The sequence below is a fragment of the Rhinatrema bivittatum genome, chromosome 1 (genome assembly GCF_901001135.1).
Source record: "Rhinatrema bivittatum chromosome 1, aRhiBiv1.1, whole genome shotgun sequence".
Taxonomy (NCBI): Eukaryota; Metazoa; Chordata; class Amphibia; order Gymnophiona; family Rhinatrematidae; genus Rhinatrema; species Rhinatrema bivittatum.
This window is the reverse complement of record NC_042615.1, coordinates 282,799,784-282,827,082: the sequence shown is the minus strand read 5'-3', so window position 1 is coordinate 282,827,082 and position 27,299 is coordinate 282,799,784. Positions and strand designations below refer to the sequence as shown.

The following is a 27,299-nucleotide window of genomic DNA, read 5'->3' as shown; positions in this document are numbered from 1 at the left end:
GATTTTGTGATCTTCGCCTTTGTTCCCTATCAAGTCAAAGCTGGGTTTTACCCGATTGCATGGGTTCTTCAAAGGCAGCCACCTTTGGTGGTTCCAAGATGGATTGCAAGATATTTAGAGGTCCTCTGAGAGTTCTTCTTTTCACAAGCCTGTTCGTGGAATCTCAGGTCAAGACAAACAGCCTGCTATGGAAGTGGACCCTTGGCCCGAGGTGGAGTTGGCCCTACCCATGGGGAAGCCCCCACAGTCCCCACCATTGGGAGGCGGAGCTGAACAGGAAGTGGAGGCTGACTGGCGCTTCGTCAATACCAGCCCTCATTCCCCGCAGATTGAGCCCTTGGGTACCGGGTCTGGCTGGTTTTAGTTGGGCCTCTGCATGGTTGATCCCAGAGAGAGTATCCAAGGCAGGGAGCCAGGAAGCAGCGGAGAGGCAAGGGAGCAAGATTGAAGTCAAGACCTGGTTCCAGAAGCCCGTACAGACAGAAGCAGGCAAGCAGTTAGGAACAAGTTAAGTCCAGGCTTGCAAGTAGGCAAGAGCCTAAGAAAGGCCAAGTCCTAAGCAGTCAGCTGGAGGCAGGGTCAGGTTCAAGCTGGAGTCAGGGCAGTTGGCTAAAGACAAGGTCAGGTTCAAGCTGAAGTCATGGCAGGCAGGTGGAGACAAGGTCAGGTTCAAGCTGAAGTCAGGGCAGGTGGCTGGAGACAAGGTCAGGTTCAAGCAAGCGTCAAAGCCAAGGAATCCATCCAGAAGATAGTCAGGAATCAGGAAGCTGGAACTGGAACATGAATGAGCAGCAACTAAGCACACGACAGGAAGCGTGGAGACCTGTTGCCAAAGCAAGCTCTAACTGTCAGAGCTTGCATAAAGTAGGCCTGATCAATGACATCATCTCCGAGGGCCAGCAGCCTTTGCCTGCCACGGGCCCTTTAAATAAAGTAAAGGGGTGTGCATGCGCCTAAGGATGGCAGACGCAAGGAACAGTCGGTAGCAGCATCTCTGCCATGTTACCGAGCACGCCAGCAGCCAGCAGGGCCACTAAGAAGAGAGCTGAGCCGGAGGCATCCCTTCCCTATCCCCGGGGAGCTGGAGCCCATCCCCGCTGCGGCGGCATGGCGGTGAAGAAGGCTGGTCGCAAGCTCCGCAGCCGGTCGATTCAAAACAGCCAAGGCAATGAGTGTTTCAAGGGATGGAGGCTGTAAATTCATCTTTCATTCTTTCAGATAATCCCTTGCAAAAAATGGCATCTTGGCTATCTTTGCCCCAATCAGGTTTGGAAGCTACAATATGGAATTCCACCGCATAGTTTCCAACAGAATTATTGCACTAATGAATACAAAGGAGCTTTGTGGCGGCGAATGTGACATGCTCAGGTTGATCAAAAATCAGACAGAATTGCTGAATGAAATTGTCCAAATTCCTGAGAAGCAAATCATCTTGTTCCCACAAGGGAAAAACCCAAGCAAGAGCTGTACCTTCCAAAAGGAAGAGTATATACGTGATCTTGACACGGTCAAAGAAAAAACGAGCCAGCTGTAATTCAAATTGCATCTTGTACATGTTAAGAAATCCTCTGTATGCTTTAGGATCACCCCCATACCTTGGAAATGGCAGTGGTTGAATCAAGGACTCACCAGTCTGGATAGCTGCCAAGTGCAGGGTTTGCCAGAACTGGAACTGAGACTGTAGCTATACGTTGGACTTGTATTACGTCTAAACACTGTGACAAGTTCCATGAGATTTTTACTTGATCGAGTTTTGCTAGGCCTGTTGCATGAACTGGTTCAGGAGACTAATCAATTCCTTTTCTTGCTTCTGCATCTGTGTGATCAAGGCAGTAATGGCCCATTATGGGGACATGTTCACAGAGCTCATGGCCTCAGCAAACTGTAGCATCTGTATGAGCCCCTCTTGCTGTGATGCAGCCTTCTAGGTAGAGTTCTGAGACCCATACCAGCAGCAGGTGAGTAAGTCTTGGCACAGGCCAGATTATGACTGAGTCTAAAAATCTATATAAAGAACAGGCTGCACCTGAAACAAGGCAAGGACAAAACTAAAAGCTTGAGACAAACACTAGTGGCTTGAAGCAAGGCTGAGACTAAAGCAGAGCTGAAGACTGAAGCAAAGCTGAAGGCTGAGAAGATGGAACCAGGCTGAAGGGCTTGAGCAAGGCAGACAACTAGAACCTGAAGGAGCAAGAACCACAAGATCTTCTTGCTGAAGCACCAAATCCAACTCCAGGCAGGCTAAGTAGTCTTGAACATATGACATCATCATCATCATCGGGGTGAGAAGCCAAATTTCCCACCAACATGGACTGAATCATGTACACTGATGTGCACGCATGCCCTAAGCATCTCTTAGCTGGGTCCTAGCATCACACGCGCCAGTGCGTTCAATGGTGGCTCCCTGCCACACAGTGAACGTCTGCCACCGAGGAGTCTGGGAAGGTGACTGGATTCTAACAGAGGGCTCACCAGGGAGTAAGAAAAATGCATATTCACTGCTCTGAGGTTAATTCGAAATGACCATGCCGAATACCAAAATGGCTTCACTAAATTGAATCAGGCAACCAATCCCAGATCTCTAGGTTGGGAGAGGCTGAATGGATGGAAGGAACACAGAGATGTGGATACTAAACAGGGCCCTAGGACCATATATTGACTGACCTAAGGAGGCACCACATATGGATACCTTATGCACTTTTATGGTGAATATCTTAAAGGCCCAACTATCTCTGTGGTCCATAGGACAGGATTAGGAACCACTGCTCTCAGGGATATATAAATCATTCAGCATTGAAATTTAACCAGGCAGATTTTAGTCTGGTTTGAGTTTGATGGAAAACACATATTTGTCTGACATCTCAGAGTAGTCAAGGAAATATGATGCAGAACCTCCAAACTCCAATACAGATTGGGTAAATCACAAACCCACTAGGAGATTTTCCAAAAATCTGCATCAGATTTCCTGCAGTTCTTCGTTGGATTGCAGGGGGTCTACAAACCCCTTGTGGCAGAAGAGGACGAGAAGGTTCATCCATACATTACCCAGCAGCCCCTGGGAGACGACCCCAGAAGTCACCGTAAGCAAATCCAGGCTTATATTTTAATGGAGAAGAGAATTCTCCAGCTACATCTCAGGTACCCAATAAAGGGAATCCATAGCCAGGGAGTATCTGTAAAGAGTATCTTGTAGTCTGAGGAAGCACTGGCTGCTGCATTGGTGATATGTCTTCAAATCAACTTTAAAATCAAATAAAATCAACTATCCCTTGTATATTTTTGGATTTTGTTGTTCCTGTTTAAAGGATGTAACAAGAAGAAGATGTACATTTTGCTAGATCATTACCTTTTCATAAATACCTCAGTAAACTTTTAATGTATGGAACAACTCCAACACTTATGTGGCTGTGTAGTTATTGAGTGAGACTGTTGGAGAAGTCCAGAGCCTCAAAGATGAAGCAATTGCTTCTCCCCATCCGCAAGAACCCGCAGGACCCTGTTGACCCTGTAGAGTATATGATGGTCCTGCAGCTTTCATCTGTGCCCTTGCCCTCTAATCACTATTGGAACAGGAGTTACACATGGGTTTATATGAGTTGCTCACTGCGTGTGTGGTTTGGCTTGAGGTGTGAAAGTCTCACTGAAGTAGTGAAGTTACTGTCACTGCTTGTGTGGTGTTAGATTGCCACTTTGTGTATGGGGAAGGAATTGAGACTGTCACATTTTGGAGTGGACTGTGAGAGCCACTGCATGGGGACGGGTGTGAGAGTGTTATTTTGCGAGTGGGGGGGAGGGACGTGACAGTCTCACTGTGTGTGGGGGGAAGAATGTGTAAGTATTTCATTGCGAGTATATGGGAGTTTGTGTGAGAATGTCACCGTGTGTGTGTGTGTGTGTGTAAGAGTGTCACTGTGAGGGAGGTTTGTAGGGGGTGGTATGTTGCATTGTCAAGGCCAGTTTTTGGGCTGTGCAACCTGTGCGGCTGCCATACTCAAGGGGGTGCCATTGGCCCCTTTCTCCTGCACCCTTCCATATGACGTCTGCAAGCTGAAGCCTCAGAAGGATGGGAAGCAAGAAAAAGAGTGGGATGTTGCTGGGCAGGAAAGGTGAGAGAAAAAGAAGAGGATGCTAGGAAGGAGAGAGAGAAAGGGATGTTGGGAAGGGCCTTCTCTGGGGAAAATGGCACTCTAGGCAAAACCTGTCAATAGCAGTGCCCTAATAAATTCTCCCCCACTTCCCCCTACCTCCCTCTATCCATTCTTTACTTACTTTCCCTCCCTCTAGACAATCTCTCCTCCTTTCTGGCATTTTCTCCTCCTCCCTCGCCCTCCCTCCTGGCATTCTAATCCCCTTTCTCCCTTCATCATTCTCTCTCCTCTGGCCTTCACTCCAGGGACTACATCTGCCTTCCCCACCCCTTCCTCCAGGTGCTCTCTCTCCACATTTTCCTCCTCTCTTCCTCTGTTCCTCATCTCCCCTCCCTCTAGGCATTCCATTTTTTCCTCCATGCTTTCTTCCCTTCTTCTTCTTTCCCTCCCCACCACTCCCCTCCAGGCATTCTCTCCCCCTTCTCCCCCTTCTTCCATGTATGCTCTCAATATTCATATTCTGGAATCACTTCAGTATAAGCAGCAAACTCCTCTACCACACACTGGAAAATCTGATTTTAAAAAAACAAAACAAAACACATTTTAAACTATATAGCAAACTTGCCATATCAAAACTGCACTAACTTACAGGATTCAAACAGCAAAAATCCTACCTATAAAAAAGCAGATATTCAAATATTACACTGGGCCCTTGAACACCAATACACTTTCTACTGGGATAAGTCAGGCTGCTACAGATTCCTGCACAGAAACTAAACACTGGTAAAATACCTCACCTCTGTCACACATGTAAAACAGACAAACTCTTGCCTAATAAAGAATAAGGGACCCACATTACAAATAGAAAATTGCAGACAAAACTGCAGTGGAAATCCCAAGATGCCAGACTTTGCATGTAGTGCAATACTGGAGAAAGAGCAACAGGAAAGAAACTTCCTCCTGTATTGTGCAAAATACAAAGTTATCAAGATACACATTTCCTAAAGCTGATACATGTTAATTGTTACGATTCCTGCCCGCGGAGCTACTCTCCTCGAGCAGGCCTCTCACCTCGTTTCAGGTAGCCGCCAGTGCTGGACCCGCCTCGTGGCAGTCACAGCCTGAACCGCCGTGCTGCTGACCTCCAACGCAGCCTAGGCCCGCTTCTGCCGATGCCCCCCAGCTCCTTGTGCGGCCTGGAGCCGCCACCAGCCTGTCTCCGCGGCAGGGAGCCACAACGTCATCGCTGGGGTCCTCATCAGACGGCAGGAGGCCATCCTGAAGCCTGCCTGCTCCTCCCTGTGCTGTTTTCTCCATGCGGCTGGGCGCTGATGTCCAGGGTCCTGTCTCTGCTTCCTCTTAGGCGCCGGCGCGTGCCTCTTCTCTGCATTTAAAGGGCCCGCGGCTGTATATGCCCTGGGCTCCACCTGATGACAACTTCCTGCTTCAGCCCTATAAAAGGGGTTCCTCTTCAGTCACTCCTGCCCTTCAGATCAGGTTTCACAGTTGTCTGTGTCTTCTGACCGATCCAGGTCTTCTGTGGTCTTCTCCTGCTTTGACGGCTTCGTCTTCATGTTCCTGATGTCCTTCGTGCAGGTCTCCAGTCGTCTTCATGTTCCTGATGCCCTTCATCCGTGCCTCCAGATGTCTTCAGGTTCCTGATGTTCTTCGTCTGTGTCTTCAGTTGTCTTCATGTTCCTGTTGTCCTTCACTTGTACCTCCTGATGTCCGATGTTCTTCCTGATGCCTTTGTCTTTGCCTCTGCCCCATGCCTTGGTTCCTTGATGTCCACTTTCCTGGCATGCCATTGTCTTGGTCCGCGACCAGCCTACAGGTGGACTGTGTAGGGCGCCTCACGGTACAAAGGCCATCTTCATCTCCGCAGTGCAACCCTCCGGAAGACTTCTGCTTCAGTCCTAAGTTTTTAATCCTTGAGAATCTTGAATCCTGTGCTTGAATCTTGTCCCGGTCTTCGGAGCCTCTTGCATTTTGAATCCGTCCATGTCAAGACTCAGTTTGAACCTGCTCCGCACCAACGTGGTCCGCGACCAGTCCCACGGGTGGACTGTGTAGGGCGCACCCCAGTGCAGGCCTCTTCAGTATCCTTGTCATGTTCCGGTATCAGCCTCCACTATCTCTCCTGGAGTCTGCTTCAAACCCAGCATGGTCCGCGACCAGTCCCACGGGTGGACTGGGTAGGGCATGCTGCGTCGCAGTCTCAACCCAGCGCTTTGACCCTTTCCCTATGTCTACAGTGCCTTGGTCCTTGCTTTAGTCTTTGTCTATAGTGTCCTCGCTTCAGTCTTCATCTACAGTGTCCTCGCCTGAGTCTTCATCCAAAGTCTTCTGTGTTCTAAGGACTCCGTCTGCCCTCATCCTCTGTCCGGCCTGCCGCCTTTTGCGGCAGGTCCGAAAGGGCTTGGAACGGTCGGAGGACTGTTCATTGATCAACATGGCATTGTTGGTCATCCTGGGGCATACAGGTCCGGTAGAGGGTCAGACCTTGTATCCTTGTTTTTGCTTCAGCCTTGTCCTGCTCCTCGTTACCCATGTTCGCACCAGCTCACCTCCCGCAGTGTGTCTTGGGGCTCCTCCCTGAGTCATGCCGTCGCTCAAAGGCTCACAACACCCGCTTCAGAAACGACCACACCTCCGCGCTTGTAACAGTAGCTGAAGGCCCCAAGCCCTTGGTTTGTAACAGCTGCCGGAGGCTGCGATCGTAACATTAATCAATATATAAAAAATGTTTTATTTTTATCTTTGAATAATTGTGCTGATTCTGGTCTATAACACTGATCTACATTTAAAAAAAAGTTTTCTGCTGACCTAATTATTTTTGCTGATTCTACCCAAATAAAAGGTGCTATTTCCAAATATGAAGTCAAAAATATGCAATACGTCAATTTTTTTCACAAATGAGAAATGTTTGATTAAAAATTATAAAGTCGACTATCAAGGGTAATCAGAAGTTCTGAAGAAGCGATAGCACATAATATATTTGTTTCATGCAAAAAACGAGTCTATTATCTAACCAAGAGAGCAATAGTTGTGTAGATTTTAATTGTTAGGGAGAAATTTTCTCTTTTTGGATGCTCTGGAATAGTTATGATCAGGGTTGTCACACTGTAAACACCAGCAGTAGTCAGTCATCATGTTTGTATTCCATCTGCCTTGATATCTATGTTCCATGGTCTTGATGTATTGGTGGAAGCGTTCCCCTTGTTCTTCACTCATAGCTCCAAGATTTGAGGGGAAGTAGTTCAGGTGGCTATCAAGGAAATGCAATTTGACACTTATGTTTGCTCCCAGTCTTTGAAAAGCAATCAACAAATTTTGAATTAAAAGGTTATACTTTCCGGCCCTGAAGTTGCCAAGAAAGTCTGTAATCACATCAGAAAAAGTAGATCAAGCATCCTTTTCTATGGTTTTCATGGTATTGCGGAATTCTCTGTCTTTGATTAGAAGCCTAATTTGTGGGCCATCAAATATGCCAGCTTTCAACTTCTCATGTGAAAGAGCAGGAAATCTGGAAATTCAGCATGTCTTTCTGTGCATTATCTTTTTGCGTATTCAGCATATCTAAATAATAATGTTACGTTATTGCTATAAGAGTTTATGAGTAGACAGCGTTTTGCGGAAAAACCGGACATGACTAGAGGAAACGTGATTTTTTGATTCAGCACACTAAAATACATAAAGATCACATGTTATCTTGTAGTCAGCAAAATTGATGTAGACCAGTGTAATCTGCTTTTAATATCTTCCTCTTCTTCATTTTCCTTTTCCGAAGTCTCTTTTCCATATTCTGTTTGTTTCACTTCCTCCCCTACATCTGTCTCTGACATCAGTCTTTTCCTTTCCTCTCATTTCTCTGCCTCACTGTTCATTTATAGCTGTATTTCACCCCATCCTTCTTCCCCTCTAGTTTTAGTTGCTCCCAAACAGACTCTACTCCTGGGGCACCTCTGCCCCACCACCCAGCTAATAGTGAGGTTGATGCTTTTTTGGTGTTTGTCCATGAAAAAGTTGCCAGTGTCCTGCTCTAATGTATGATGTATTTATTGACAGATCCAGAAAGTAGAAGCAAAAATGGGTGATTTACATTAAGACTGATAGACTTTTTAAGCAATGCTATGTGGCAAGAATTTTGCACGGCTTCTGGCTGCCACAAGCTTTGCTGTTGCCAGAGCAATCACAGTCTCATTTGTGTGAGCATTAAAGACACATAAACAAATTAAACTAGTAAACAGATTTACGAACTAGATAACTTGAAATGAATTGCTAGAAATGTAATAGGGAATGTAATACTGATATAGTTTTTCATGAGCATGATGAACAGATAGCACAGATCCAAATTCAAGATCCTGTCTTCGTACTGAGTGATGCATTCCCCTGAAGGTAAAAACAGACCAATGGAAACGAGAAATATGCTATGTCTAGAAAAAGAAACAATCCCATTAATAGGGACAAATACCTATGGTAGGTACGGGAGACCCACATTTGCCCCTTAATAGTTGCATTGGGTCTCACTAGATCTTGAATGTAGTGGAGTAGTATCAGAGGAGTGGAAGGTGTCATGTATTTAACAAACTCCTGTGTTCACACGAGAACAGACTTCTTCTGATCTCTTCTAAGGCGTGAGTGGAGCTGGAGCTTGTCTCCTTACACTGAGAGGTGCTGGTGTGGGTCTCTCTCCCTCCAAGGGAGAGAATACCTCTCTCAACAGAGAGATACTGAAGGAATATTCTGGAATAGGAGGGTGCATGGGGCCCAAAGTGGGGATGCTCAGAGTCTCGAGGATAAGAGGTTCTGCAGGGTAGTCCAAAAGATGATTCTTAGGTTGCCTGAAGATAGATGTAAGAAGTTCCTGCATTGAAAAGATGTAGAGGTTGTCTGAACGAAGAGAGGTGTAAGACCCTACTTCTCATCTGTCCAGGAAGAGTGATTCTAAGCTGGAAGAAAAAGATTGCTATTTGTGAAATTTAGAGGGAAGACTGCCTAAAAAAGGTAAGTCCTAAGAGTTGCTGACTGAGAATAGGATTAGCCAGAGGTTCATCTACTTGTAAGAAGACAGAGAAAAGGAGAAAGAACTGTACTACAGAAACAGGTATTAGTGAAGATCCCAGACTGAAGGGTTCCTTCACCAGAAAGCTCATCTTCCCATCCTATGCTAATATGGGAGACTGAATTTATTTTTTGTGCTATTGATGCACTAAGCTATAGTTTACTGCTGTAGATTTTGTTAACTGCAACACTGACTAATGAAGAACTTTATTTATTGGACAAATCCTACTGTGTGTTTGTGGTTTTTGTTGCACTTTGCTGGACTGGTTGGTGGAAGAGCTCCAGGAGAGAAGAAAAAATCCTAAGGGTCTTAAAAGACTTACTCTTTCCCCCATGTGTGGGAAGACTCTCCAAGAGCCATGGGTTCCATGCTTGCCTATGATGTCCCCAGTAATCTCCTGTGCCCAGCCAGAAGCTGGGGCAAGGGTACACATGCATTTGATGTCTCTTATCATTTAAGAGGGTCACTGAATGCACATTAACTGGGTTCAAGCAACCAAATGTGTAAGCAATGATGCTCTTACATGATAAGAGACACCACAGACTGCATATATCTTGTTATAAGCATTTTAGATTTATATATATATATATATATATAGGTTTGTAGGTGCATTATAATAAATGACTGGGTTTCTTTAAATAAAAAAAAGAAGTGCTATGAGAAAGATTCCCAACAAACCACAGTGGAAAAGGTCAATTAATGTTCCACTACAGCTGCTGGAAATACAGGTAGAGGGCATGTTGGCCAACCAAGTGATATCGATGAGTGAACCCTCCCTCCCTCCTCCCCCTATTTCTATATAATATGTGGAAATAAAGATCAACAAACCAAAAATAAATAAGTCAATACTTAGTTATTAGATTAACTCAATACATTTCTTGACTAGCTTTCAGGACCTAACACTTCCTTCATCAAGTCAATTAGTGGACTAATATAGCAATCATACTGCTTTATAACCTGAGTAGGAGAGAGATAATCCTGGTAAAAAGTAGGGATGTGAATCGGGTTTCGGACGATTGAAAATATTGTCGATATTTTCAAAATCGTCAGCAATCAGGGGCTCTCCAAAAACAATAGGAAAACCCCACGATATTGATCGTGGGGCTTCCCTTATCGTTTTGGGGGAGGGCGGGAAAAAACGACACACAAAAATAACCCATAAACCCACCTGACCCTTTAAAAGTAACCCCTTAGCTTCCCCCACCCTCCCGACCCCCCCAAAACCTTTTTACAGGTACCTGGTGGGGGGGGGGGGGGTCCCGGCACGATCTCCCGCTCTCGGGCCACGGCTGCGTTAATAGAAATGGCGCCGGTGGCCCTTTGCCCTTACCATATGACAGGGCAAAGGTAGCGCTGGCGCCATTTTGGTTCCTGGCACCCGAAGTCACAAGTGCAGGAGATCGCTCCCGGACCCCCGCTGGACCCCCAGGGACTTTTGGTCAGCTTGGGGGGGCCTCCTGACCCCCACAAGACTTGCCAAAAGTCCAGCGGGGGTCTGGGAGCGACCTCCTGCATGCGGGCCATATTGCCAATATTCAAAATGGTGCCGGCACTAGGGCAAAGGTAGCGCCGGCGCCATTTTGAATACTGGCAATACGGCTCGAGTGCAGGAGGTCGCTCCCGGACCCCCGCTGGACTTTTGGCAAGTGTTGTGGGGGTCAGGAGGCCCCTCCAAGCTGGCCAAAAGTCCCTGGGGGTCCAGCGGGGGTCCGGGAGCGATCTCCTGCACTCGTGCCGTCGGGTGCCAGGAACCAAAATGGCGCCAATAGCCTTGCCCTTACTATGTCACAGGGGCTACCGGTGCCATTGGTCAGCCCCTGTCACATGGTCGGAGCACAAGATGGCGCCAGCCATCCAGTGCTCCGACCATGTGACAGGATCCGGCCAATGGCACGGATACCCTGTCACAAGGTAAGGGCAAAGGACGGCCTGGTAGCTGGAGGACGGCCCGGAGCGGGAGATCGTGGGAGATCGCTCCCGGGACCCCCACTGGACCACCAGGTACCTGTAAAAAGGTTTTGGGGGGGGGGGGTTGGGAGGGTGGGGGAAGCTAAGGGGTTACTTTTAAAGAGTTGGGGTGGGTTTTTTGTTTATCGGCTGGGCAGCCGATAAACAAAACGCGATTGGGCCCAATGGGAAAAAACCCACATGTGAATCTGAACCGGAATCCGAACCGATTCCGGTTCCGATTTACATCTCTAGTAAAAAGGACAGAACTAGAAGGTTAGAAATCATAGGCAGTGGTACAAGTGGGCTGTTTACATCTGTGATTCTCATGGACATTCCCTCTCCTTTTGGAGGAACTGCCCACAGGAGCTATGCGCCTAAATTGCCCACCACTTTGGGGCAGCCAGCACTGTGAGCAGCATCAGTCCCTTTACACAGATTTATCAGCACCAAATAATATCAATGGCACTAAATTAATCTCTACTAATACCTATTCATTTGATGCTACAGGACAATGTTTGATTCAGCAGACCACTCAACCCCATAGAGTCCTAAAATGGGCAATCAACTTATCATAGACTGTGATAGTAAACATCTCCAATGACTGTATATAACAAATCCCTATATAATGAACCTTGATTTTAAAAAATGAAGTCATGTCCTTGCAGCACTGTAATTCTTGTATGTTATTTGTTATAGCAGTCAAATTGAGCCATAGCAAACTCTATAACAATTTATTTGTTTTCAATTTATTCATGGAAAATTAAATTCACTTATAAAATTCATTGGCTCCCAGCCAATGCATTCTAACAAAGAATCACTGCACTTGTGAAATAGAGAAGTTATTGTCACTTCTTACCCTCATCACATTTTCTGTGACAAGGTCCTCTAGCACAAAGTGGCTCAGATAGCTGATTGCCATTTCTCATGATGTATTATAGCCCACCTCAGCTCTGTACAGCCTTCCACTAAAATTAATCTCACCTTGCTAAGGATAACCCCTAGACAGATGTGAGCATAGTATGCATCAGAATAAAAGAGTAGGAAAGGAAATAATCCCATTGTTCTGGATGACTAACTGAACAATGTGATGAAAACCTCAGTATGAAGTAAAAACGTTGGATTACAGCATAATCATGGATTACTTTCTGTCTGGCTCAAAGTGTGTTCCATTTCCCTTTCTTTGTCATCAAATTGTGACATTAAATTTAAGCGTGAAATGCTTTCACTTGTAATACCTTGTTCTCCACTCCAAAATTTACAAGCCATGTATGATACTTTAGTTACAAGGTTCAGCAAAGGTCTTCCTTTATTGGCAGTGAGTCAAGCACAAAACATAGCTTATGTCATGTTTTCAATGGATAGCACTGCAGTTCATGCCCAGGGGAAACAGACATCTGATTGGATAATGGCTCATTTTGGATTTCAGATACAAAAATGAAACCTACCTGAGACTCCAAAGGGTCGTCTGAGCCCAATGGTAAGTTTCTTCGTGTTTGTCTCCCTTAGGTCCATGCGTCCCACGCGCACAATCTGACAAACCAAGAACAGCTTCTCCCGGTTCAAGTCCTTGCTTCCTAGATCCTGGAGGACGAGACAGAGAATTAGAGAGGCGTAATACAGGATACTGTTCCTCTCCTTGTAATAGTGACCTCTGCTGCAGCGCATTTCCCGACACAGGCCAAGGGTTCCCTTTATAGCAGTTTGCAAAACAGCTAGGAATAGGCAAGCTCAAGTTATTCTAATAAGTGCATGGTTTAAAAAGAAATTTTGTATTTGTGCCTGAATCTTTATTCCCTTTTTTTCTATGAAAATAAGACCTTAAAAGGTAAGTTTTCAAAGGCTTAGGAGCCTTTAACATGGGTAAGAGTTTACTCACCTACATCCGACTAAGTAGAATTTTAATTACCAGAGAGTACAGATGGACTTTCATGATGCATTTACTTTAGGCTGCATAGAAATGGGGCACTTCAAAGGTGCGATTGCAAACTACACGCAAACATTTCTGTTTTTAAAATGTATGTACGTACCTCTAAAATGTGTACTTTATGTCACTGTTTAAGACATATACATTTAGCCTCAAAACAAGCCAATATTTAAATACCATATACATGGGTCCCTTCTGTCTGAAAACTGACTGGGAATGAAAAGTCCGTGATTGCATCGCTAGTAAGGCATCCTCTGAAAATGTACTATTTAAGGCAGCTGTTTTCAAACGTTTTCTCTCTGGATCCAGTGGAAGAAAAACAGTTCATCCCCTTGACTCAAACGATAATATCCTCTTCCTTGAGTTTTCAGAAACTAAAGATGAATGGCAATAATTGCTAGATTTAACCACTTCACATGAGTTAATTATAAATATTTGATGCTGTTGTTACTTGAAAGAACATAAGAACATGCCATTCTGGGTCAGACCATTTTGAACAATATGGAATAAAATCTGAACAATATGGAATAAATATCGTAAAAAAATAAAACCCCAAAGATCAGTTTATTTCAACCTTGCCCCAAACGTTTTTGGAGGGGCGGGCTGTAAATACTTTTAAATAAATAAATTACGTTTAACATGAAGGGCAGGTCTGTCTGTCCCAGATTTATTTTCAATCCGATCACAAGATGAACGTGCTGCTCACATATCAAGTACGCTCTTCTGTCATTTTTCTCCTCTCTTTTTTTTCTTATTCTCAGTGCTCATGCTCTTTCCACTCCCCCTTGCTCACTCTGCCTTTTTTCCTTCCCTTCCCCGTTTCTCTCTCTGTCATCCTCGCCCCCCCCCCCCCCACCACCACCACCACCACTGGACAGGAAGCAGTGTGTTCTGAGAAATTTAGTTCACTGTGTGAGGACCTTTCATTTTTTGCCAGCAGTTCTCAGATTATCTTGCAGCTCTTGTCACTTTCAGAGCCACAGCAAACATTGCTTTTTCAAACTTGTTCAGCTAGATAATCAAAGAAGGCTTCAAACCAGCTATCAAGGTAATAAGCATATGAAGGTACTAATGAAAAGATTACAATATTCACACATACATCACATGAAAGAATCAAATATAGATGACATACAAAATATTTTACATAAATTGTTAGGATTTGTAGGTATGTGGGCCCTGGGCTGAGGTGAGAGATGGTCCCGCCCACAGGGAGGAGCCCTGTGAGCCTCACCGTCGGGAGGCAAGGTCTCAGTTGACGTCAGACACAGCTATAGATTAGAGTCTTTATTAAGAAATAGAAAAGCACTGCCCGTAGAGTGGGGAGTTCAGGAGAAAGTTTCAGAGTCTGTGCAGTGGGGTATACCCACAGGGAATACCTCTGTAGTGAAGACACGGCAATGGTCTGCAGAGCGGGGTACACTGATGAGGCTCCTCAGTAGAGATGTTACGGTAGTGGTCCGTAGAGCAGGGTACGCCAGTGAGGGTTCCTCGGCAGAGGTGATATGGTAGTGGTCCACAGCGCGGGGTACATCGATGAGGGTTTCTCACTTAGCGATGACACAGAAGTGGTCTGCAGCACGGGGTACACTGATGAGGGTTCCTCACTAGAGATGGTACGGTAGTGGTCCACAGCATGGGGTACACCAATGAGGGTTCCTCACTAGAGATGGTATGGTAGTGGTCCGCAGGGCGGAGTACACCGATGAGGGTTCCTCACTAGGGTTCCAAATCATTAAATATTTGAGCATGCTACACCAATACCTCTTAATCCAGATGTAACCTCAGTTTTTGAAGTCTTCACTCCTATAGAAATAACCGCCAGTTCTTATTTACTTAACCCTATTCTGTAGACGTAAACTTTTCATGAAGACTGTAATCTGTAAACACCTGTATTTATTATAAGAATTTGTATTTACTATTTATATTTATTATTTAGCTATTAACATTGTTCTGTTACCACTTGGTACTATTTCTCTCCTTTACCTCAAACTCTAAGTTCCTACTAAGTTAGCCATGTTATTTATACCCAATTGTTGGATGTAATTGTATATTTGTTTAATTGTTCAATCTGTTTGATGTAATTTTCTGTTCCTTGTTCTGTGTAAACCGAAGTGGTATGCACAAGTGCATGAACTCCGGTATATAAAAGCCTTTAAATAAATAAATAAATAATAAATGGTACGGTAGTGTCTGCAGGGCGGTGTACACTGATCAGGGTTCCTCACTAGAGATGGTATGGAAGTGGTCCGCAAAGCGGAGGTACTCACAGAAGCAAAGGTTCCAAGAGAGACCCCGGGGAACAAGGAAGGTAGCAGTTCAAGGCGTTAGGCCCTCCGAAGAGTAGATAGCCAGAGACGAGGAAAGGGCTCCGGAGGAGCAGGTACCCAGAGTGTCTCATGCCGGAGAGGCAGCAGCTGGAACGGGAAGTCCATAGTGAGCGAAGGGGATTCAGCAATGAGGGAACTCGTTGCCAAGTCGTCGGTAAGCAGGGCCAGCCGGCTTAAGTGTCCTGGAGGAATGATGTCATCCGGAGGGGACGCCCCCGAGGTTCCCACCATGACTTGCTTAAGACTGACCCGTGCGCGTGCGCCTAAGGGATTCCGAGGGCAAGATGGTGATCGTCAGTGTCCATGCCGTCCAGGGAGGCATGGGAGTGGTAGGCAGGCCGGCGATAGCCGGCCAAGGCCGCAAGTCTTCCCAACAAAGTCAATGCTGTGAAGAAAGAGGTGAGCAAGAGCAGTCGCAGCCATCTGTGACCAATGGGCGCAACATAAATCTTTAATTAGTTAACAATAATATTAAAAATACCTGGTCATTATAAATGCCAGGATTACAATGTGATACAAGGTGTAATAATATTATTTTTACAAAAGGTAAATATAAAAAATAAGAGCAGAAACCACAACATACACTAATGTGTAGTCATTCCATATATCACATATGCACTGTACATCCACTCATACTGCTTGAACCTATCTCTATATTTCCCTATCCCAACACGCATCAATTTCTAAACAACCAACCAATACACCAACTGATCCAATGTATAACAATGTATAACATAGTCTGGGTAAACAAATAAGTATGGGTGTAGCTTGCTTATTGCGGCGGTTACTACCCCAAACTAATCAAGCTTGATATTTCACTTGGATGCAGCTCCATCACTGCTCTCTACATTAATGGTGGGGGTGAAAGGGAAATAGAACCAAAGGTTACTAAGAGCCAAGAGAAACAGATAGGTATGAGAAAAAAGAAGTGTGAAGCTTGCTGGGCAGACTGGATGGGCCGATTGGTCTTCTTCTGCCGTCATTTCTATGTTTCTATGTATTAATTAAAAAGCTGTCTCAATCTGAAATTTATCACTTCCAACAAATGGTGATACAATGTATTCTACATAAACAAGCCGTTAAGCCCGTAACAACAAGCTACTAGGGATGTGAATCGGGCTTCGGACGATTGAAAATATCGGACGATATTTTCAAAATAGTCAGAAATCGGGGGCTCCCCTGAAACGATAGGAAAACCCCATGATATTGTTTGTGGGGGTTCTCTTATTGTTTTGGGGGAGGGCGGGAAAAACGGCACACAAAAATAACCCCTAAACTCACCCCGATCCTTTAAAATTAGTCCCTTAGCTTCCCCCCCCCCAGAAACTTTTTACAGGTACCTGGTGGTCCAGTGGGGGTCCTGGGAGCGATCTCCTGTTCCCGGGCCGTCGGCTGCCACTAATCAAAATGGCGCCGATGGCCTTTTGCCCTTACCATGTGACAGGGTATCCGTGCCATTGGCCGGCCTCTGTCACATGGTAGAAGCACTGAATGGCCCGCGCCATTTTTAAAGATGGTGCCAGCCATCCAGTGCTCCCTCCATGTGATAGGGGCCGGCCAATGGCACGGATACCCTGTCACATGGTAAGGGCAAAGGCCATCGGCGCCATTTTGATTAGTGGCAGTCGACGGCCTGAGAGCGGGAGATCACTCCCGGGACCCCCACTGGACCACCAGGTACCTGTAAAATGTTTTTGGGGGGGTCGGGAGGGTGGGGGAAGCAAAGGGATTAGTTTTAAAGGGTCGGGTGGGTTTTTTGTTTATCGGCTCGGGCGCAGCCGATAAACAAAACTGCGTTCGGGCCTGATGAAAAAAAAACCACATGTGAATCAGAACCGGAATCTGAGCCGATTCCGGTTCCGATTCACATCTCTACAAGCTACATCAATAAAAATTGTTCAAAACAGTAAAAATTTTGTTTTCAGTTCGGTTTTCGGAAACGGCACTCTTCTACACTTCTTCTCCCTCACTCCCCCTTCCCATCGCTCATTCACCTCGGTCACTTATTCTCCTCCCCCTCAGTCACTCACCTGCCTTCCACCACTCACCTCCCCTCCCTCCCCTGCCCCCACTCAAACTCCCTTCCCTCAGTCTTTCTCACCCTCTTTCTCCCACTGCCTCCCTCCCCTCTCACTGAAACCCCCTTCCCTCACTCTCACCTCCCCCACCTCATTCTCACTCCCACTCCCTCCCCTTCCCTCCCCAGTCACTCCCCACCCTCTCCCAATCCCATCCCTCACTCTCATCCCCTCCCGGCCCCTCTCAGTCACTATGCTATGTGACTCACTCCTTCCCCTGCGGCACGGCACATCTGTCAGAGCTCTCGACGTTCCTGCCGTCCCAACTCCCCCCCCCCCCCCCCAATACTCCTTGTCTACGCATTGAACTCATGCCGGTTCTCGACTCCATGGAGAGATGAATTCGCGCCGGTTCTTGTCTCCATGGAGAGAGATGCACAGCACGTCTGTCAGAGCTCTCTGTTTCGCGCATGCCCAGGCCGGTAGAGCTGCTCTCTACTGTGCATTTGAGGCCGTCGGTAAGAGACCATTTATATTGTAGATAAAAAAAATCATCTTAGTCTTAAAATTAAACATGTCCCTACAAAGTAGGATCCTCTCTGTTTCACCAGATTCAGGCTTCTTCATGGGATATGTGAAGTAACTGCTACATCAAAATATGTGTGATGCTGTGCGTATTTAAGATGCTATAATTTCATTTATGCTGTTTTATCGCCAGGAGCATCTGACTAGGTTGTGAAATCCACCGTCATGCAGACAAATGTCTTTTAAATCCAACTAAAGTATTGAAAACAATGTAGCAGTATTATATGTGCAGCTATCAAAAGACTTAACCACCAAACTCACTGATATCACAAATGTTTTTAATATCTTCAAAATCTCTGCACAACTGAATTTGTCAAAAAAATGCCGCAGCTGCGCATTAGCTTTCACTCTGTTTTATATATAACAGCTGATTAAACCAATTTGCTCGCTGAAATTGCCACTCTCTTCAATATTTTATAAACACCGAATCTGCCACTGTCATACTCTTTATCTCTGTGCTTGTCCAAAAACACCACGGCTGAATTTTTTACAAAGCAGGATCCTTTCTGTTTCGCCTGATCCAGGCTTCTTCAGAGCATTTATAATGACCAGGTAATTTTAATATTATTGTTAACTAATTAAAGATTTATGTACATTTTTTTTGTATGTCATCTGTATTTCAAACTAGCTATGACACAATACAAAGACTCATCTGGTAAGTTCTGTTTTCCAGTTTATTTTTCTTCAATACATTTTTTGGATTTCAGAATTGAGCTGTCACAGTCACACATACATGCTTCCTATCTCTCACCCCCAACCCCCGCACACAGGCAACCTCTCATACACACGCACAGGCACTCTCTCACACATATGCACCAACAGGCACCCTCTCATATATATACACAGGCACACACATACTCTTCTATAGACTCACCCTCTCATACATACACAGGCATCCTCTCATACACACATACACACACACACACATTCACCCTCTCATCACACACACACACACACACATACACACAGGCTCTAACACAGACACACACACATAGGATCTCACAGAGACACACACACATTCACACACGCACATACAAACAGGCTCTCACTCATTCACACAAGCTCACAAACATCATTGTCTCCTGTTGTCTTCAGGACGTGGCGGGATGAGCTCCACCACGGCCCGAGGGCCTCCTGCTATCTTTGGGCTGTATGGCTCACCGATCTTCTGCTTGGTGGGAAGAAGGAGCAAAAGCTGTGCACAAGTGGGCATGCACAGGAGAGGCTGCGGGCCAGCGGTGGAATCTAACTAGCCAGCGGCTACTCCTGCTGCCGCCAATCTCCTGTTATCTTTGGGCTATACAGTGGGGGGAGGGAGCAGAAGCTGTGCACGGGTGGGAATGAGTGCATGCATAATATATGCTATTAAATTGTCAATAGGTTTTACCCAGGTTAAGTGCACTTAACCTGGGTAAATGGGCTTTTGAAAATTGCTACGATAATATGTTACACTTATATTTTCCTTTGTAAAATTACCCTATAAGTTATATTGAGGTTGATATTCATTCACTGTCCAGAAAGCAGAGTTAGCCAGATAAACTTATAAGGATAACTTTGAAGTTTTATTCAATAGTGAAGCTACACTATTGAATACAGCTGGCTATCTTAGAGTTAGCCGGTTAACTTTATCCAGCTACTTTAGAATAGCTCTTTGGCCCAACCTGACTTAACTGGCTAAGTTATCCGGCTAATTCTGATATTAGAGTTAGCCGGATAACTTAGCCAGATAACTTACCCAGCTAATGTAAATTTTAGTCAGATAATAAGGTAGCCAGCTAAAATGTAGCTGGTCAAGCACCCAAATATTCATTTAGCCGGATAATGTCTGCGTTATCCATCTTAATACTTCTGAATATGGATCGTGATATTTATATTTTCAATTTCTTGTGGAAATGAATTCCATAAGAAATCTAGCTCCAGGATTTTACCTTGGCAGTGGAGGGGGGGGGAAGAGAAAAGTAGGTCTAGATAGAGTGATGAAGGGTTCTTTGAATTAATAGTGAGGGGCCCATGTTATAAGCCACCTAAACTCCCAGAAACATTCTAGTTTTAAATGCTCTGAGATATAATCTGAGCACATTTTTATTTTTTATACTTGGAAAAGTTCAGGAGTTTGTATCATGCTGATATATAACTTACAGAAAGTAATAATTCACTCTACGTCACTTTGGAGAACAAATTTCCTATGCACACTTAACTATTGGCTTTGAACATTTAAATCATGTAAGAAAGGTTTATTGTCATTGTATATCAAAGCAGCTCTGCAAAACTAAAGGTACAGGACCAGCAGTTCAGTAAACAAGTTTATAGGAGGTTTCGGGGAGTCTTCTCCAGGAAAATGTAATACAATGTATCCTCAAAGTAAGGGGTTTGCTGCAATCTGGAAAGCAAGTTTGAAGAGATCATACGTCAGAAAACGCCAGTGATATAGGGTGGCCAAACATCCTGAATTTGGACAAAGGGTGGTCAAACATCCTGAATTTGTTTAAAAAAAATATATATATATCAGTTATTTTACTGCCCTGCAAAATAAAACAAAATTATCCAGCCTAATGCATTTCAATGAGATTTTAGGACATGCCCTTCTGTCTCCAGATATATTCCAACATGTCCTTCAAAATACAATTTGAATGTTGACCATCCTAAGCATATAATATCATTTTTCAAATTATCAAAACTTTTCCAATGTATTTGATCTCAATGTTCATTTTCAATATTTACATCTTGATTTCTCTTTTTTCTCTTTTCCTCCTTATTTTGGTCTCCTCTTTTAGTATTTTATTGTTTGTGAACTGTTTTCTTCTTTCCAATCATCTTAATTCTATATTTACTATTTTTGACTCTCTGTGGTTTCTGCCTTTTCCCACAGTCCCTTGTGTGTGTCTCTTCAAGTGCCTCCAAGTATTTACCTTGTTATGTTCTTGTTGCGCGCCCCGTCAGTGCTTGGCCCGCGCCTGCGCCTGCTCACCTTATCTCTGCTCTGACGGGTCCCGGGTTGTCCTCCCCCACTGCTACTGCCAGCTCTGCTCGGCCTCAGCGTCCCACGGCGGCGACCGCCGGGCCTTCCACCACTCACCAGGCCTCTCGGCAGGGCTCGGCGCCCTCCCTGGCATTGGCCCCGCCCCTAGGCACGCGCTCGCGGACCGCCCGGCCTCTTAAAGGGCCAAGGGCGGGTCCCAGCTCCGCGGTGTGCCCTGATTGATAGGAAGATATAAGGAAGTGGTCAGACACCACTTCCTTGCCTTGGCATTTGAGTCGTACACTCCGGTGTTCTCTAATTTGCCTGTTCCAGTGTCTCCTGTTCCAGCGTCTCCTGTTCCAGCGTATCCTGTGTCTCCTGTTCCAGCATCTCCTGTTCCTTCATCTCTCCATTCCTGGTAGTACCCTTCAGACTGATCTCAAGATACTGACCTTTGCTTGCTTCTGACTACTCCTGATTGCTGCCCAGACGTGACCTATGCCTGTTCTCTGACTACTCCTGAATGCTGCCTTGACTTGACCTCTGCTTGTTCTCCGACTACTCCTGATCGCTGCCTGGAACTGACCTCTGCCTGTCCGCTGACTACTCCTGATCCTGCAAGGCCCACCTAAGACCAGGCAGCCCGGGTAACCAAGGGCTCAACCTGAGGGAACCTCGGGTTGCTATTGGTGAAGCTCCAGCTAGCCTCTGTCTCCTCCTGTGCTCTGCCTCCTGGTGGCAGGCGCTCTCTGGGTCTGACCGGAGGGCTGTACCAATCCTGCACCAGGCCAAGGGTCCACTCCCAGTGCAACAGGTTGCCAAAGCCATGAACTCGGTGGAGTCTCCCACCTAGCAGGCCATCCCTGGCCTAACTGCTCATGTCTGAAAACAACAGCGAACTCTAGCGTTGGCTTCATCTGTGGAGAGACTACGATCTCAACTACAGGATTCTGTTATGGCCAATTCAGGGGGTTGGGTTCAAACCCCCGCCTCCACAGACATCACTGGCCCTTCCAGCTCCACCCCGTTTCAATGGGGATCCGCGCCTTTGCCGAGGCTTCATCAATCAGTGCTTTATGCAATTCACACTGCAGCCTGTATTGTTTCCAAGTGAGACCACCAAGATTACCTTCATCCTCTCATGCCTTGAAAGGAAGGCCCTGGCATGGGCTTCCCCACTTTGGGAGCGTTCCGATGAGATCCTCCGTCATGTCTCCCACTTCCACTCCGCTTTCAAGCAAACCTTCGAGGACCCCAGACGACAGGCGTTTGTGGGTCACCAGCTTCTCCACCCCGGTCAAGGCTCGCATTCGCTCACTGAATTCACAGTACAATTCAGGACACTAGACACACAACTGGGAAGGCAAGAGGACTGCCTATGGGCAATCTATCTGGAAGGCTTGTCTCCTGCCCTCAAGGATGAGCTGGCCGCTCGTGAGATTCCCACATCTCTTGATGATCTGATTTCCCAGGTTGGCAAGATTGACCATCGCCTGTGTCAGCGACACCAGGAGGTAAAGGTCTCCTGGCCACCTGCCTCACGCCCAGCTCATGCTACGAGTCTCCAGTTGAAGGCCTTACCGGCACCTCCTCCATCACCAGAGGAGCCGATGCAGATCAATCGCGGGCGCTTGTCTCCTGAAGAGCGCCTTCGTCGCAAGAAGCAAGGCCTTTGCCTGTACTGTGGTGGTTCCGGACATCTCATGCAATCCTGCCCCATTCATCCGGGAAACTGCAGAGCCTGAGCCCGGCGGGGGTCCCGAGCTTGGGCGCTACTGTTATGGGCCCCCAATAATTACTTCCTGTGTCCCTCTCTAGGTAATCACGCTCCTTTGCCACAACCACACTCGTGAACACTGGGGTGAGTGGCAATTTCATTCTGGACAATATCGTCACACTACTTCAGATCCCTCTTCAACCTCTGGAAGAACCTCTCCACACTGCATTAATCCAGGGAGAGCACCTTCCCGGACGCATTACTTATCGCACCGTGGCCTTCTGCCTCACTGTGGGAACCCTCCATGATGAGGAGATCTCCCTGTACATCTTAAAGCATTCTACGCATCCGATAATCCTACCATTTCCTTGGCTACAGATACATGGACCCCACTTCGACTGGCAATCCCTGCAGCTGATTCAGTGGGAACCCTAGTGCCAGAACCGCTGTCTGTGACAGGTGTCTCCAGCGGTCACTGTTCTGAATTCTACAACCCTTACCAGGCTACCCGCCCCATTTTGTGACTTCAAAGATGTGTTCTCCAAACAAAATGCTGACATCCTGCCTCCACTCTGAGAATTCAATTGCCCCATTGAACTCCTACCAGGTACCATGCCTGCCAAGGGTAGAACCTACCCTCTCTCGCTGCTCAAGCAATGTCTGAGTACAAGGAGAATATGAATAAAGTTTTCATAAGACCCTCCGATTCCCCAGCAGGAGCCGGATTCTACTTCATGAAGAAGGATGGCAGTTTACATCCTTACATTGTCTACCATGGGCTAAATGCCGTGACTCGTAAGGATCATTACCCTCTACAACTCATTAGCGAATTCTTTGATTGCCTACAAGGAGCCCAGATCTTTACAAAATTAGATCTCCGAGGGGCATACAATCTGGTAAGGATCCAGCCAGAGGATATCTGGAAGACTGCTGGTATATCTAGACCAGTGGTTCTCAACCCTGTCCTGGGGACCCCACTAGCCAGTCGGGTTTTCATGATATCCACAATGAATATGCATGAGAGAAAATTTGCATACACTGCCTCCAGAGCATGCAAATTTTCTCTCATGCATATTCGTTGTAGATATCATGAAAACCCGACTGGCTAGTGGGGTCCCCTGGACAGGGTTGAGAACCACTGATCTAGACAATATACTGATCTTTTCCAAAGACCTAAAGTCCCACCACTCACATGTTCAAACAGTCCTCCAAAGCCTCAGAGACAATTATCTCTACGTAAAATTAGAGAAGTGTATCTTCAAAGAGACTTGTCGTCCATTTCTGGGCTACATTATCTCCAATCGTGGTTTCACCATGGACCCTGAAAAACTCCAAGGAGTTCGAGATTGGCTCCAGCCAGTACGCCTCCATGCCTTACAAAGATTCCTTGGATTTACAAATTATTACAGGAACTTCATCGCTAACTACTCCATGCTAGCTGCTCCACTCACAGCCATGACTAGGAAAGGTAGAAACCTTCAAGTTTGAAGCCCCAAGGCGCAATCTGCTTTCTACACCTTGAAAGAGGCCTTCTGCACCGGACCCTGTCTACATCACCCAGATCCTAACCACCCCCTTTATCGTCAAAGTTGACACTTCTGCCATTGGAGTAGGGGCGGTCCTGAGCCAATACTCCTCCAAGGGGGTCTTAGTACCCTGCTCCTTCTACTCACACAAATTTCCCCCGCAGAGCAAAACTACACAATTAGGGACTGTGAACTCTTAGCTGTAAAATTGGCTCTTCAAGAATGGCGCCCCTGGTTGGAAGGAGCACAGCATAAATTCACGATCTTTACAGACCACAAAAACCTTGAATACTTAAAGGAAGCCCAGCTATTGAACCCCCGTCAGGCATGTTGGGTACTGTTCTTTGAACGTTTTAACTTTGAACTCCGCTATCATCAAGCAGCAAAAAACACCCAAGTGGATGCCCTCTCTCGCTCTCTTGAGCCAGAAGATAAGCCCCAAACTCCGAGGCACATCATCAACCCAGCTTGTATAACCCTCGCAGTTACCAGCACAGTACCAGCTGGGAAGATGGTGGTCCCACGCCATCTCCAGGAGCGCATCCTCCACTGGGCCCACAACTCGAAGTTGTCTGGCATTCCTGGCTGGGCTCGGATTACTGGTGGCCCAGCATGGTCAAGGCTCCTGCTGTTATGTAGACTCCTGACCCATCTGTGCACAGCAGAAGCCTCCATCTGGCCATCCTTGGGGACTCCTCCAATCTCTTCCGGCTCCCACCGAACCCTGGTCAAGCATCTCAACTGACTTCATCATCGATCTGCCCCCGTCAAAGGGCAACACGGTTATCTGGGTTATTATCAACCGCTTTTCGAAAATGGGTCACTTCGTTCCACTACAGAGCCTTCCCTCGGCTCATGAGTTGGCAAGAATCTTCATAATCAATGTATTCTGTTTACATGGTTTACCCAGAGAGATCATTTCATATCATGGACCACAATTCACTGCCAAATACTGCAAATCCTTGTGTAAAAAGTTTGATATTACCCTGAACCTGACGACCTATCACCCTCAAGCGAACGGCCAAGCAGAGAGGACAAACCGCTCACTGAAGGCATTCCTGAGATCCTATGTCAATGATCAACAGGATAACTGGGCCGACCTCTTGCCATGGGCCGAGTTATCCCACAATACTCATGTCACCTCTGCCACTGACGTCTCACCCTTCTCAGTGGTCTTTGGCTGCCAGCCACGCCTGCCTCTTCCAGTGCCACTTTCAGTACCCTCGCCCGTGGCTCAGTCCACTGCACAGACAATACGTCGGTTATGGAATCAAGTCAAGGAGAGACTAACTCATGCAGCTGAATGCGCCAAATGATTCACGGATGCTCATCATCGCACCGCACTCTTGTTCCGACCTGGCCAGAAAGATTGGTTGAGCATCAAACACATCAAACTACAGCTTCCATCGCAACAATTGGCCCCGAAATACATCAGGCCATTCCCAATCCTCAGGCGCACAGGGGTAGTAACTTATCAGCTACAGCTACCTCGCAACATGGGCATCCACAACACATTTCATGTGTCCCTCCTTAAACCTCTGGTACTGTCATGGCCCACCAGACGTTCACCAGCTCCACCGCAAGTCTCCGCTGAAACTGACACTACTCTCCAGGTAAGAGGTCCGTCGGCGTCGAGGCCGTTGGGAATATCTCCTTGCCTAGGAGGGATTTGGGGCCAAAGTAAATCTTGGGATCCCTCACATAATATCCTCGATAAGAACTTGTTGCAGGACTTCCACCAGGCTCATCCAGAGAAGCCACGACCGAGGAGGGGGAGGCTTAGAGGGGGGGTACTGTTGCACGTCCCATCCGTGCTCGGCCTGTGTCCGGGCCTGCTCACCTCGTCCCTGCTCCGACGGGTCCCGGGTCATCCTCCCCCGCTGCTGCTGTCAACTCTGCTCGGCGTCGGTGTCCCGCGGCGGCGACTGTCAGGCCTTCCACCACTCACCAGGCCTCACGGGGGGGCTCAGCATCCTCCCTGTCATTGGTCCCACCCCTAGGCGCACATGCGCGTGGAACGCCGGCCTCTTAAAGGGCCAAGGGCAGGTCCCAGCTCCACGGTGTGCCCTGATTGATAGGAAGATATAAGGAAGGTCAGACACCACTTCCTTGCCTTGGCAATCAAGTCGTACACTCCAGTGTTCTCTAGTTTGCCTGTTCCAGTGTCTCCTGTTCCAGCATCTCCTGTTCTAGTATTTCCTGTGTCTCCTTTTCCAGCATCTCCTGTTCCTTCGTCTCTCCATTCCTGGTAGTACCCTTCGGACTGATCTCACGGTACTGACTTTTGCTTGCTTCTGACTATTCCTGATTGCTGCCCAGACCTGACCTATGCCTGTTCTCCGACTATTCCTGATCGCTGCCTGGAACCGACCTCTGCCTGTCCACTGAATACTCCTGATCCTGCGAGGCCCACCTAAGAACAGGCAGCCCGGGTAACCAAGGGCTCAATCTGAGGGAACCCTGGGTTGCTATTGGCGAAGCTCCAGTTAGCCTCTGTCTCCTCCTGTGCTCTGCCTCCTGGTGGCAGGCACTTTCCAGGTCTGACCAGAGGGCCGTACCAATACTGCACCAGGCCAAGGGTCCACTCTCAGCGCAACAGTTCTCGCCAACTGTGTAATTGGAATAAGAAAAAAGGACTGGAGACATTCTTAAACCATCTATTCTCACTCTAGGGGTGTGTGCTGAAAATGTCTTCATTTACTTTAATTTTTAATTTTCAGATTGATTTCTTTTTCAATTTTTCATTTTGTTTCATTTATTTTAAAATGGAAAAAAACAACATCAAATGAGAAATAAAAGAAAAAAAACAACAAAATTAAAAGAAAAAAATGTTGGGTTGGGCCCTACTGTCAAAGTTAAATGAATCCCAGGCTTGGTGCCAGCACCCCAAGCTTCTTCATGCCTCCCATGCTCCCTCTTACCACATCCGTGGGTTTTCACTGGGCAGCAGCTATCTTCAATCGATCCTGCCCTGCCACTGCCATGTTTCAAAATGGCGCCAGATGACCTGAGGTTGGCACTATTTTGGAGTGCGGACCAAGCTGCTCAGTGGAGATGGCCTTGGATCAGCAGCAGCAGGGTAGGAGCAATTGGGGATCGCTTCTTCCCAATGAAGACATGCGGCTGGGGAAAGAAATAGG

General features: G+C 46.6%; 1 protein-coding gene across 1 annotated transcript in view; it reads right to left on the bottom strand.

Moving 5' to 3' along the window:
* The window catches only part of LOC115087992 (dedicator of cytokinesis protein 2-like), a 1,829,205-nt gene that overhangs the window by 1,518,301 nt on the left and 283,605 nt on the right, over window positions 1–27,299 (bottom strand). Inside the window, exon 10 of the mRNA XM_029595813.1 lies at window positions 12,549–12,684. Coding sequence (XP_029451673.1) covers window positions 12,549–12,684 — 136 coding nt within the window. The remainder of the gene's footprint in view (window positions 1–12,548; window positions 12,685–27,299) is intronic.